The sequence below is a fragment of the Trichosurus vulpecula genome, chromosome 5, assembly GCF_011100635.1.
Source record: "Trichosurus vulpecula isolate mTriVul1 chromosome 5, mTriVul1.pri, whole genome shotgun sequence".
Taxonomy (NCBI): Eukaryota; Metazoa; Chordata; class Mammalia; order Diprotodontia; family Phalangeridae; genus Trichosurus; species Trichosurus vulpecula.
Window position 1 is genome coordinate 251,565,261 of NC_050577.1, and position 14,720 is coordinate 251,579,980.

The following is a 14,720-nucleotide window of genomic DNA, read 5'->3' on the forward strand; positions in this document are numbered from 1 at the left end:
GTATAAAAATAGATCGAGCAAAGAGAGTGATCTTCCTATTTACAAGCTCAAAGTTATCTTTAGCTGCATCTCATTGGAGAAGCTGGGGAGGGGGGGTTCGCATAAGTAGGTTATCCTTTGTCATCTAACCAACCTGAAGTAACTCAGGCTGCTAAGAGTGACACAAGGCTAGTGTATGTGTATGTGTGTTTTGGGTTGGGGTGGTGGTGGTGGTGCGGAAATGCAAGTGAAGTATATTTTGAGTTCTGGGTTGCTTTTTATCATTCTGCCTTTGGTCATTGTCGAATGCAAACCACCTCGTTCCACCACGGGCTGCTGTCATAAAGAAACCCTATCCAGAACGATTGACATCCTCTTTATCAAGGCCATGGGATTCAAAGCATCTGTACCAGTAAGTATTAAATTTTGCTTGAATGAACGATGACCCAGAACATTTTCAAAGTGTCAGACATCATGGTGTGTACTGGGTAGACCTAATCTCAATGTGTTGCATTGTAGGTAGATGGCATCAAAAACACAAAATTGCTGAAAAAGAAAACCAAAAGCCTGTTCATGGTAAGCCTGTCCTTTATTTTATTTTTCGACTTTGTTGATATTTACAGAATTAATCATCTAACCCTCAAGTCCCGCAAGGAAGCAATCCCTAATGACTAGAATGGTGTGACTAGAGCAGGAACCAGGCAATTCTTGATACTTCTTAGGGGTCAGCCCCTGGTCTGGTCCTTCAATTTCCCAGTGAAGTATTAATTGGAGGGATGACATAAGGGCAAGAACTGGCCATAAGTGGGAAACTTAATGCAATGCCCCATTTGCTTGGTTTATAGAAAAGCTGTCAATTTCGAGAGCAACTGCTTTCGTTTTTCATGGAAGATGTTCTTGGGCACCTTCCGTTTCCATCAAACAAAGAGATAGGCTTCATTGAGGACTTCCGAAGCTTTGGAAAGAAACTGAATCACTGTGTAAGTATGTTCTTCAAAGCATGTGTATTCTAATCTTTCTGACCATACTTAGAATAAAGTCTAGGGCAAGCCATTTGGGAAGGTGTCTCCAAAATGAAGAGCTTTTCAAACTGAGGCTTTACTCCCACCAAAGGCCACAAGAACTGCTAATAATTGCATGACTTGGTAACTACATCAAATATCAATGTATAACCCATACCTTCCCTTTCTAGGCCAAACTCTATGATCTTATATCACCTTAAAAGGAAGAAAATTGAAATGTATTGGATAGAATTGTGAAAAAATAGATTTAATATTGACTACTTAGATGATGTCTAAATGTTCAAACATTAGAAAGGTGACTGTTATTTGGAAGATGAAATTCTATTCTTTAGGGTCCCAGAGGGAAGAACTAGGGCCAATGAATGGAAATGACAGGAAAACAGATTTTAATTCAACTTAAGAGTTTCTTAACAATTATAGTTCCCAAATGGCTGCCATTGGCAATACCTTCCCATCTCTATAGTTTTTTAAATGAAGGTGGAACAGTCATTCACTGAGGATATGGCAGAAAGAATTCATGTTTCAGGTAGGAGTTGATTTGCCTTAACGACTTCTGAGGTCAATTACAAATCCAAGATCCTCCAAGTCAGTTTACGTTTCTGGGCCATACTTTTCTCATCTATAAAATGATGGGGTTGAACCAAGTGATTCTCCAAGATCCCTCTGCCTCTGAAATTCTCTGATTCTATGAATTGTTTTGGTCTTTACACATTATGATCTCCCTTTCTCAATTTATCTATAAATGCAAAAATCAAGGGATATTAATTACATTGCTTATCCCACCTTCCCCAGTATTGGTGATTTGGTTGATTTTTATGTGTCCCTATTGTAAAGAAGTATGTGGGGGCCAAGTAAGAAGGTAAAATCTAAATAAAGCATCACTTTGATATTTCCCCCTTCTTCACCTAAAACTGTTGTCCTCATTGTGGTCTCTGCCCAATGTGACTTCACATTTGAAAGGTCAGAGGAAGAACCACTCTATAAAAACATCCACTGGAAGAGAAGGATGATAGAGAAGTGATGGTTATGTTGGATGAGGACAGAGGCCACATGTAGCTCAGTGTTTGCTTTATTGCTGTTAAACTTTGAAGTGTGCTTTTCTTATACACTAGATCTTTCTTCAGTAATGCCAGGGATAGGAAAAGGTCACTTGTTGTATTCCAATGTTGACTTCCTGACACTGAATGGGACAGATGTCCCTCCTCATGCCTTTTGCATTCAATAAGAGAGATATTTGCCCAGAGTTTGAATTTCTTGCCCCTTGCTGCTCAGTTTAAGCCTCAGTAAATCAATCGATTAATCAATAAACACTTAATAGTGCCTACTATATGCCAGGCACTGTGCTAAGTGATAAGGATACAAAAAGAGGCAAAAGACAATTCCTACCCTCAAGGAATCAGGTAGGCGAAGCTGTGGACACATGATGGTTTCGTGGAAAGAATCCTGGTTCTGGAGTCAGAAAACCTGAGTTGCAGTCCTGATTGTGATACTGACTAGCTGTGAATGGGGCAGGAGGCTGGACCTCTATTTCCTCATCTATAGGATAAGGGGTAGATGGCACAAACTGTTGTTCTTGGAATCAGGAAGGCCTGAATTCAAATTTTGCCTCAAGTGCTTGCTAGCTGCATGGTCGTCAGATATTTACTAGCTATGTGAATCTGGTCAAGTCAATTAACCTTTGGAGTCTTGGTTTTCTTATTCATAAAATGAGTAAACTGGATTAAAAAATCTCTAAGATCCCTTTCCAGTTCTCAATTCTATGGACCTTCCATGATCTCTTCTAAGCATGGGCTAATCAGATAAGGAATCAAATGTCCACAAACTCAGTTGCCTTAGTTTGGCATATTTATATGTTATTTATGATGCTGGTTATAGCATATCACGACAACTACCTCCTCCTTACCTTAACCTGGTACCTCCTCATAAAGAATAAAAGGCAAAAGGTGTGGGTCAAGGGTCCTGATTTTTAATGAAGTAAAAAAGAAGAGGCAGCATGCTACCACTGTCATGAAGCCATTTTGAGACAGAGAACAGAGAATTGTAATTATTACTCAGCTGTGCGAGGGCTGAACAATTCTACATTTACCCTCTCTGTTAGCACCAGAGTTTGCAGACTAACATCTTATTGGTTATACACTATGTAAAGTTTTGTCCAGGCATGGGTTAGACCAAATGGCCTATGGGGTTCTTTCTAACTCCAAAAATCTGTCATTTTCTTAGCCTCGGTTTCCTCATCTATAAAATGATGCATCTGTAAAATGTAGGACCCATCTCAGTGCTATGATGAGATTCAACTGAGATACTGTGACTAAAACCCTAGATAAATGTTATCCATTACTATAGACATATATGGGGTATGTCTATTGCCATGCTGGGGAGGGGGCAGGAATCAAAAGTAACAGGATCCCCACACTTGGTTTTTCCTTAACGAAGTTGTCTTCTTTCTGTTGCTAGTTTACTTATCTTTGTCAAATATGACTATCAATATTCAAATAGCCAACTTTTGGTTTCAATGGCACAGAAAACTATGCTTCCAAGAACTTTTTTCTTCCCTCATTTTTTTTTCTAGGAAATTTCATTTTCAAGTCGACCTCACCCTGAGAAGACAAATATTCAGTCTTGGCCAGGCTCTGCTCTAAATTAGCAATTTTGAAGAGGCACCTCTTTCATCTGTTTTTAGGTTTTGTGGTTTGTGAAGCCATTGGCTCCCCCTGATGGTAAAATTTTAATTTACATAGATTCATTTCCTACTGTAGTACATAGAAGGAATGCTTCCACTATTTCCTAGCTTTTGTCTTTTACGTCAAATGGGATCACAGGACCATAAATTTAAAACTAAAAGGGATCTTGGAGACCATGGAATCCAATCGCTCATTTTAGAGACATTAATGATATGCTTGGGGTTGGTTACCATGGTCAGTGTGTGACCCAGGTGGAATTTGAACTCAAATCGATCCCATTTCAAGTCTGGCTTCCATACACTACTCTTTGCTGTCTTTGAAATGAAATTTTTCCTGCTCGCTAATCCTTCAACACCCCACAGCCTCCTTGATAATATCAGTAACCATTAGTTGAGCATCTGAATTATTGAGTTTTACTGAGCGTCAAGATGTAGCTTGTGGTTGTTGTTTGTCCTTCGTTCTCGGAGAGGACCATGACATTAGGGAGGGGATGCCATGACATGTGTAAGTGAATTGGATTTGAGTGAGGGAGAGCTGTGCGAAGTCACCAGCCTCACTTTCTCCTCTGGAGCCATCTGGGTTCAGTGGTGAGAAAGAGATCACGATGACTGGAGATCAAGGCTGGAGGGTGCAGTTCCCTCATACAAAGGGAGTTTTTGGAGGATTGCTGAGACAGAGTGAGAGAGAGAGAGAGAGAGAGAGAGAGAGAGACAGAGAGACAGAGAGACAGAGACAAAGAGACAGAGAGAGATGGAGATAGAGAGACAGAGACAGAGAGGGAGAAAGAGAGAGAGAGAGAGAGAGAGAGAGAGAGAGAGAGAGAACTTGAGAGAGGAGAACATGGAAAAGGGAATAAGGTGGGCCAAGACAGAGTACAGTATTGGGAGGGGCGGGGGAAGACCCACAAGATTTGTGTTCTGATCTCAAATCTGATCTGAATTAGCTATGTGATGAATTAGTTAGGGTAAATCAATTCACCTCTTTGGGCCTCAGTTCCCTCACTTGTGAAATGAAGGGGACAGACTGGATAGACATTGTTTTGAATCCATTCCAGCCAACCTCCAGAAGCCCGGCTATCATATGATGAATTATTTTGACTACAGACACTTAAGAGACTGTGTACTAAGGATGAACAGGGCTCCAATGGAATGAATGGTGGGAAAATCCACACCAGTGTCATTATGGATTTTTATTAATGATAGCTGGGACTTATAAGATGCAGCTTGTTGGCCCAGTGGATAGAGCTCTATGCCTAGAGTCAGGAAGACCAAAGTCAAATCTGGCCTCAGATTAGCTGTGTGACCCTGGGCAAATCACTTAACCTCTGTTTGCCTTAATCCACTGGAGAGGGAAAATGGCAAACCACTCCAGTACCTTTGCCAAGAAGACCCCCTGGACAGTGTTGGTGTGCTGTGGTCTACAGAGTCAAGGACAATTAGAGACGACCAAATGACTGAATAAGAAAGCACTTATAAAGCACCTTAAGGCTTGCAAAGTGCTTAAAAATATCTCATTTGTTCTTTATAACAACTCTTGGAGGTAGGTATTATGATTAGTCTCATTTTACAGATAAAGAAACTGAGGGAGAGTTGAGTGACTTGCCCAGCATACCACAGCTAGTGAGTGTCTGAGGCCAGATTTGAACTTGGGTCCTGACTCCAGGTCCATCCTCTGTTCACTGCACCAACTTAAAAATAATATCAAATACCAAAACCCAAATATATAAGGTCAAAATGAAAATGTATACTAAAGTTTTATTTACATAGCTTATAGATTTCAGTAATAATTATGCATTTTATTGTCTATGGGAGATTATGATGAAGAAATCAATATATTATTTTATTTTATGTCTTGACATAATACATAGAGACCTGGCCTAGGAGCAGAAGACCTGACTTCAAGGACCTCCTGTGACACATATTGGCTGTGTCACCCTAGGAATGTCACTTAACCTCTGGGCTCTTAATCTTTTTTGTGTCATGGACTTTTCTGGTAGTCTGGTGAAGCCTATGGACACCTTTGAAGAAAAATATTTTTAAATGTTTAAAAAAATGTAGAATTTGCAAAGGAAAAAATTCTATTGAAATTTAGTTATCAAAATATTTTAAAAAACCAAGCTCGCAGAAGACCATAAATTGCAGAGAAGGTGCCAACCTGCATTTGTGGAGAGACTTTCCTCATCTGGGTGTTTCCTATACCAGTGAAATCATAGATTCAATCCCCATCTCTCTTACCTTGCTTACGCTATGGTTCATGGTGTTTACAGGATGTAGATTACCTTTAATTTTCTGATTTTAGGTGTTTGTCTTTCCCACCTTGTGGATAAGATTTTAAGAGAAATTTGGTAGTTTAAAAACCCAACCACTATTTTGTGTCTGTCACGTACTGTAGTGCTTTTGACATCACCAACAAAATAATGTCTGTTAGTTAGTTGTTCAGTTGTGTGTGATTCTTCGTAATCCTATTTGGGATTTTCTTGGCAAAGAAACTGGAGTGGTTTGTCATTTCCTTCTCCAGATCATTTTACAGATGAGGGAACTGAGGCAAACAGGGTTAAGTGACTTGCCTAGGGTCACACAGCTATTAAATGTTTTAGGTTGCATTTGAACTCAGGTCTTCCTGACTCCAGGACCATCGCTCTATTTGCTGCTCCACCTATATTGCTGCCCAATAATATGTGTACAATGTTTTTAAAAAACCCATTTGTTAATGTGGATATGAACAGCTCAGAATGGATGGCTTAAAAAAGAATAATATAAATGTCTTAATTTTCCGAAGCTTTGCTAGCTATGACATATAGTTTCCCAACGTAAGAGGAATTTTCTAAATCTATAAAACAATTTTGTATAATTTTCCCTGGTCAATGAGATATTAAAGAAGATGAATTGATTAGTTAGTCGACAAGCTTTTACTGTGTATTTATTGTGTGTTAGGAGCTGGATACAAATGCCTGCAGAAAGAAAGATAGTCCCAGCCCTCACAGAACTTACATTAGAAAGGAGCCAGACAACACGTAAAAGGAGGCTAAAAACAGACGGGGAGAACTGTGAACTGTGTGTTTCTGTGTGTGTGTGTGTGTATTTATTCCTATCAGTTCCAAAATTTTCCACTAAATTTCTACTCCAATGCCTAATTGTGATGTGGAGGTAACCCTCAGGCCAAGTTATACCAGGAGAGTGCTAACTTTCATAGGTCTTATTCATCTGGAAAGGCTTTGATTATAGGTCTGGGCTTTTACTGTATATCTGTGAAGTGATACCCAAGCTAGCTAAGACTTGTCATCAGAGGACTGGCCACTAGGTGGTGATGTTTTTGGTTTGTTTTTCAGTATCAGGAATTCAAGACTTAAAGATTTGAAATAATGAGTAGGGAAACATTGTCATGTGTGTCTCCATAACCCTGCCATGTACTTCTATGACTACAAATTATGTAATCTCTGAGGGTAGGGAGGATATTTTGCTCTTTTTGAAGAATGTATTTTTAATTTATGGAATAAAACAAACATTTCTATAACACAGTACCAAAAAAAGATGATTGCACACGAAACTGCAAATCTACTATGCATAACTTATTATTCCTTTCAAATACGCAACAAAGGTGTCAGGTGAATTTCTTTTTTTTCTCTCCTGTACTTAATGATGGCTTTAGACACAAAAATGTATGTCTGTATATATATATGTATATGTATATATATATGTATATATGTATATGTATGTCATGTCTAGCAAAGCTTCTGAAATATATAATATAATATATTATGATATATATTTATTATATATATTTATATATTATATTACATAGTATATATCATTATAGTATATATTTATAATATATAATATAATATATATATAATATTATATATGTACCCCAGTCCATAAGATTGAATTTCCTAGAGTTTATGTGTAGGGAAAGGAAGAATATCCAAGTTCAGAAAAAATACACCAGAGTAAGGGAATTGGAAGTGTGTATGAGATGCAGTATGGCATATAGGGTCAGTGTTGGAATCATGAAGAATTGGGTCCAAGTGTCTTCTTTGACAGCATGCTGTGAGTCCCTGAAGATGTCACTGAATTTTTCAGTGGCTCAGGCAATTCTAATTTGTAGATGACTTGCTGATCGGCTTTGATGGAAAATTATCATTCTGATGGTTCCCTACAAAGAGGAAATCTAGACATTAAAATAGAAGATGGAGTTTAAGCTTTTGATCTAGTCCTTAATTAAGGACCATGATCCTGTCCAGGCTGGTACCACATGCCATGTTGTTTTTCTCCCTTGCTGCCCTAGAAGAAAATGGCATCTTTCACCCAAGAGTGTTTTTTCTTCTTCCTGCTCATTTGGAATTGTTCCAATCTGGACTATGTGGATAGAGCTAATTGGTCTATTTTTGATTCTAAAATTGGCTGATCATTCTAAATCAGGATTTAAAAAATTTCTTGGTGGATTCTTGGTATTATCACGGTATATACCTCATTAGTAAGTTAACCTTTCGGTCATTCCTTTGGGAGTAGCTTGACTTCAAAGGAAGCATACCAAGTTCTTTTGTGACCATGCCATTTCTTATTGGTCAATAAGTGAACTTATATATCACCACCCTAGAACTGAGCCTACTAGTAATCATATCTAATGAACTTGGGTATTGAAGACCACTTCAGAGTTAGAAATTTTCTTTCCCCTGAGGACAGATGCAAGTCTCAGTTCTTCAGGTGAACTTTCTTTTGTAAGATGCCCTTCTTCCTTTAAATCATAATTTGCCTTTGCTAAAAGTAATAACTAGTGATTTTTATTCATTGCTAAGTGTGGGTTGGGGGTAAGGGAAGGAGGCTGTAGGATACCGTGAGGCCACTATTGGTCTAAGCTGGGGTGGAGCTCACCTGAAATATAATCACAGAAGAGGAAAGAGGGAAAAGACCTAGTTTTAACTAATTATTCTTGCTGATTAGATACTAAGTTTAGTAGTGTCTAAACTACCAGAAAAGCTTCAAGCCCTATGAGCACATTAAGTTTTGGCACTTACAGAATTCTGAGACATAGCCCCAGTCACCCCGGATATAAGTTACCTTTACCTCCTCTATGGAGTGGGCTCTGATGTGTGATGCCTACAAAACAGGGTGTCTGCATCTATGTTGCTCCTTTCTGGTTTACACAATTCACCCCCATTTATAATGTACATTGTTTCATAGTTGTCAAGGGACAGCTTGGTGGCATATTGGATAGAGCATTGCTCCTGGGTCTGGAAGATCTCAATTCAAACCCAGGCTCAGACACTTGCTGGCTGTGTGACACTAGGCAAGTCACTTAACCCTTATATGTATCAGTTCCTTGTCTGTAAGATGGGGACACACTGGAGAAGCAAATGGCAAACTACCCCGCTATCTTTGCCAAGAAAACACCATGGACTTGGTCCATGGAGTCATGAAGAGTTGGACACCTCTGAATGACTGCATGATAACATAGTTATCAAGCTTAGTTATCTATTTTTATCTGATATCATCAGAATTGTCATTTGTTTATTGTTTGAATCCTGATTGGCTCAGAATTAATGTAAACAGCAATTGTTTCTGTTTTTGCCAGAAAACCTGAGGATCTTCCCCTCCTAGATTTATTTTTTTTTTAAAGAGGCCTTTCTTTGCCTCATTTCTTATTAAGCCTTAATCACCGAATGGGTGTTGCAGAAGTCAAACTGAGACCTATTGAAGACCTTAGCTTGAAAAGGCCAAGGTCCCTCAATGCCTCCTGAGCCATTTCTAGTTGTCCTGATCTATATCTGGCCACAGGACCCATATGACTCTGGAGAAGAAAGTGAGGCTGGTGATCTTGCACCTCCCTCACTTAAATCCAGTTCACTTGCAAGTCATGGCGTCACCTCCCTGAAGTCATGGTCCTCTTCGAGAACAAAAGACAAACAGCAATAGTTTTAAGATGGAAGTCAACGGATTGTTTGTGTATATCTGCAATTGTGTTCTACGCACGTAGTCTCAAAATATTTTTTAGTGGTGCCATACTTCAGAGCCTTAAACTCTAATTTGTGAGTAGGATAATGGGGCTCATGGTCAGTGATTTTCCTTGGATAGAAAACATAGCAATTTCCTGGTAGTCATCACTTTTCTGATATGAAATTTCCCCCTGGGAAGTGCTGTGGTGTTATTGAAAGAAAGATGGGTTTGGAATTGGAGTTGTTGTTGGGTCATGTCCAACTCTTTGTGACTCCATGGATTTGTCCATAGGGTTTTTTTTTGGCAAAGATACTGGAGTGGTTTGCCATTTCCTTCTCCAGTTTATTTTACACATGAGGAAACTGAGGCAAACAGGATTAAATGACTTGCCCAGGGTCATACAGCTAGTAAGTGTCTGAGGTCAAATTTGAACTCAAGTGCTCCAGATTCCAGCCCTGGTGCTCTATCTACTGCTCCATCCAGCTGCCCAAAGAACAGAATTAGATTGGATTCATATCATGTCTCTGACCCTTCTTCCTTGTATGATCATTTAACCTATCTTGGGCATAGTTTTGTTATTTATAAAGTGAGGGGTCTGCACTACATGACCTCTAAGATTCCTTTAAGCTTTAAATCTGTGATGTAACCAGCTACACCAGTGTGTGTGTGTATGCATGTGTGTGAATTAATTACGTACATCTCTTTTATTTTATATTTATATATAATTGTATATAATATATTAATATGATATATTGTAATACATTTATATTAAATACAGACATGTCTTTCTCAATCAAGCTCCACATAGTACCAAGGGATTAAATCCTCTCTCTCCTCCTTTGTCCAGGGCTCCCTTTTGGAACTGCCTTCCTACTTTCCTGTCCGTGACTCCAAACACGTTATCTATGAGTGAGATTATAGATCTTATCGATTTTAACAGATCACGTCATTTTTTTCCCCTGAAGCTTGGAATGTAGCACTCTATCACAAATAGAAAACTGGCCTAGGAGGTAGGGAGATCAGCATTTGACTCCTGTCTGTGATCCATATTGGCTATGTGACCTTGGGCAAGTCACATAACTTCTCAATGCTTTAGGATGTAAATGGCAGCTAAGGTGATAAGCTGCTTTGTAGAGAGGTTTTCTTCATTGTTTGAACCCTGATTGGCTCAGAATTAATGTAAACAGCAATTGTCTATGTTTTGGCCAGAAAACCTGAGGATCTTCCCCAGTCTGAGGAGTTCTTTATGTCAGTGAAATCATGTCCAGTGTTTATCCCTATCTTGAAGGTGAACCACAGAAAAGTCTTCAGCTCACTATAATTCTTACTATATTGGCTCAGCCTACCCATGGGCAATTGATATTTTTCTAATTGAGGTCTGAGTTTATTTGTGTGAAAAGTGTTTTGTAGCTGTGCTCATATAGTTCCTGGGCTTGTCCTGGCAGGTAGATTCCCAAGTACTTTATATTGTCCATAGGTATTTTAAATGGAATTTCTTTTTCTATCTGTTGCTGCTGGGCTTTGTCAATAGAATTCTTTGGATGTGGCCAGGCAGTCAGTACTTCTGTCTTTGCAAGGTTGGTTCATACCCACTAATCAGGTACCATGTTGAGTATCCTAAAAATCTTAGCACAGTTTCAAGTTTTATAGAGGTAAGACTATAGAGGGCACCTAGGTGGCACAGTGGGCTTAGAGAACACTGGGCTTGGAGTCAGGAAGACTCATCTTCCTGAGTTCAAATCCAGCCTCAGACACTTACTGGCTGTGTGACCCTGGGAAAGTCACTTCACCCTGTCTGCCTCAGTTTCCTCATCTGTAAAGTGAGCTAGAGAAGGAAATGGAAAATCACTCCAGTATCTTTGCCAAGAAAACCCCAAATGGGGTCATAAAGAGTCTGACATGACTGAACGACAACAAAAAGGTAAGATTTTCACAAAATCAACCAAACTAACACTTGTCGATAGCATGAGATGAGCAGTCTCCAGTCCATGTAACACATTCAGTAGTCTTTTTATGCGATTTCCTAACATCTTCAATGTGGTAAGGCCATCGAGGAGAACCAGAATGCTTTAGCCTTAGATAGTTCACATACTATTTTATTTTCTCCAGGAGTCCTTAGAAAGTAGCTGGTGCCTTAGAAATTCCTTGGAGCACCTGGGAGACTATTCTGTGGTTCAGTGGCTACTTTTAAGGATAGTATAAGCACTGGACATGTTGTTTCATTGATACAAGGAAGTCCTGTGTGAGGAAATTCTCTCTACCAATGCAAACCAGCCCTTTCATGGTCATTTATGATCTTTGAGTGTCCTAGAGCATTGAGAGGTTGAGTGACTTGAAAAAAAGGGCATGATCATTACAAACACTCTTGCTAATATCACTCATAGATATCATGTTGGAAGGATTCACAAGCGTTATAGTCAAATTCAGAAATATAGCCTTGGAAAATAGAGCAAGTGTGGACTCCACCCATTGCCACCAGCTAGAACTGAATGACCTGATCCCTGGATTTGGAGTCAAAAGAAGTGGGTTGAAGACCTCATTCTGCCATAGGTTTATGACCTTAGGCAAATCACTTAACCTTTCAAGGGCTTGGTTTATCTCAGCTGTAAAATCTGGAAGATTGAACCAGATGACGTCAAAGGTCCCTTCCACTTCTAATATTGCGTGATTAGACTTCTGCTGTTTGTTCTACTTCTCTCTTCTTTTAAACTAAATATCTTCCCTACTCAAATCTGAACTACCATGATATAGTTTTGTATTGCATTTATATGACATATGGTATTATAAGTTTTTTTTTCCCTTTTGGTACTTCGTCTTAGATCCTTGTATCTAAGAACCTGCTTGTACTTGAGGAGCCGGGGAGGCAGATTGGACTTTTCTTTCCTTTTTTTTCCCATATCTTCTGTTTCTTACATCATCATAGTGATCCCCAGTATCCTTTCCCCTTTGCCTCCCTGATCACCATCCCATATAACAAATAGTAATTTTTAAAAGGAAAATCTCCCAGCGTAACTGATTGATACGTTTAAAAAGTCTGAAAACATGTGCAATATGTAACACTTGCAGAACCTCCCACCTATGTGAAAGGGTGTGTTTGGGGTGTCATCATATTTCCTCATGGGAGTGCTGCTTGTAATTTTGTTACATTCACTTTGGGTTTTTTGGTGTCCTGTTGTTCTTTCCATTTACATAGTTTTAGCCACTGTGGATTTTGCTTTCTTGTGCTTACTTTACTCTGCATCAGCTCATGTAGATCTTCATCACATATGCAATATGTTACAGCACAGTAATAGTCCATTACATTCATGTACCAGGCATGGTTTAGCCATTGTTTAATCAATAGGCATCAATTTTGGTTCCAGTTCTTTGCTCTCCCCAAAAAGTGTTGCTATATATATTTTTTGTGGGGACTTTCTTTTATCCATAGTTTCCTTGGGGTATAAGCCCAGTAATGGAGTCTCAGGTTGAGAGGATGTGGACAATGGACTGGGTTTTGATGATAAAGTTCCCACTGTGTGTGTGTGTATGTGTGTGTGTGTGTTTGTGTGTCTGTTTGTGCTGATCATTTCCTCCTTCTCTCCTCTTCTGTCCCTCCTGCCTTTCTTTCCTCTCCTTGTATTTTCCTTCCCTCCTTCCTTCTTTCCTTCCTTCCTTCCTTCCTTCCTTCCTTCCTTCCTTCCTTCCTTCCTTCCTTCCTCCTTCCTTCCTGCCTTCCTTCCTTCCTTCTTCCTTCCTCCCTCCTTCCCTCCTTCCTTCCTCTTTCTTTCCTTCCTTCCTTCCTTTCTTTCTCCCTTCCTCTCTTCATCTCTCTTCCTTCCTTCCTTCCTTCTCTCCTTCCTTCCTTCTTTCTTCCTTCCTTCCTGCCTTCCTTCCTTCCTTTCTTCCCTCCCTCCTTTCCTCCTTCCCTCCCTCCTTCCTTCCTTCCTTCCTTCCTTCCTCCCTTCCTTCCTTCCTTCTTCCTTCCTTCCTCCTTCCCTCCTTCCTTCCTCCTTCCTTCCTGCCTTCCTTCCTTCCTTTCTTCCCTCCCTCCTTTCCTCCTTCCCTCCCTCCTTCCTTCCTTCCTTCCTTCCTTCCTCCCTTCCTTCCTTCTTCCTTCCTTCCTCCTTCCCTCCTTCCTTCCTCTTTTCTTTCCTTCCTTCCTTTCTTTCCTTCCTCCTTCCCTCCTTCCTTCCTTCCTTTCTTTCCTTCCTTCCTCCCTTCCTTCCTTCCTTCTTCCTTCCTTTCTTCCTTCCTTCCTCCCTTCCTTCCTTCCCTCCTTTCTTTCCTTCCTCTTCTTTCCTTTCTTTCCTTCCTCATTCCTTCCTTCCTTCCTTCCTTCCTTCCTTCCTTCCTTCCTTCCTTCCTTCCTTCCTTCCTTCCTTCCTCCTTCCTTCTATCCTGCCTTCCTTCCTTCCTTCTTTCCCTCCGTCCTTTCCTCCTTCCCTCCCTCCTTCCTTCCCTCCTTCCTTCCTTCCTCCCTCCTCCTCAAATTGGGTCATGTAGAGTTGGACATGACTGAAATAACCAAACAACAATCACAACTTCTTGACTCCAGTTCCGGTGCTTTATCCACTGAGCAAATAAAGGACACTTGTGGGCTTGATTCTGAATTTCCCACTTCTTCTGGGGTTTGCAGGCCTTCTTTAACAAAAGTTATCTGCATTCTGGTTGCCTTCTCAGTTTCCATGTCCTCTGAACACTGGGGAGGTGAAGCCCATTACCAGGATGAAGACAATCTTTTACAAGGTAAGCATATCCATTATTGCCAATAGACTTTGTTTTGTGAATATGAATCACTTCCACATTTAACATAAAAACCTTATCTGCAGATTGGAAACAAGGGAGTCTACAAAGCCATCAGTGAACTTGATATCCTTTTTCCCTGGATAAAAAATTACCTAGATGGCATTAAATAAGAGATCACGAACATTGTCTTTACAATGCACTGACAAGTACCAATGGAATGAATTTATAAAAGCACCCTTCTCTAATTTAATTGAAACATTTTGTGTATGTGTGTGCACTTAGTATAGAGAGAAAGTTAGCTATGACAGCAATGACCTGGGTGAATAAAGATTTGGAGATGTTATCATTGGCATGTTTCTGTAATCACCAACTATGAAGGG

General features: G+C 39.8%; 1 protein-coding gene across 1 annotated transcript; it reads left to right on the top strand.

Moving 5' to 3' along the window:
* The first annotated feature begins 220 nt into the window (after window positions 1–220).
* IL26 (interleukin 26) lies at window positions 221–14,510 on the top strand. Its single transcript, XM_036760735.1, has 5 exons — window positions 221–391; window positions 499–555; window positions 825–959; window positions 14,275–14,340; window positions 14,424–14,510. Exons 1-5 carry the CDS (start codon window positions 221–223, stop codon window positions 14,508–14,510), a joined length of 516 nt encoding a protein of 171 aa, XP_036616630.1.
* The last annotated feature ends 210 nt before the right edge of the window (window positions 14,511–14,720 follow it).

Bases quoted from the DNA above. Each gene is read 5' to 3' on its own strand.
- IL26 (XM_036760735.1), top strand. From the start codon at position 221: ATGCAAGTGAAGTATATTTTGAGTTCTGGGTTGCTTTTTATCATTCTG. The intron at 392-498 runs GTAAGTATTAAA...GTTGCATTGTAG, and splicing joins GATTCAAAGCATCTGTACCA to GTAGATGGCATCAAAAACAC. The intron at 14,341-14,423 runs GTAAGCATATCC...CCTTATCTGCAG, and splicing joins TGAAGACAATCTTTTACAAG to ATTGGAAACAAGGGAGTCTA.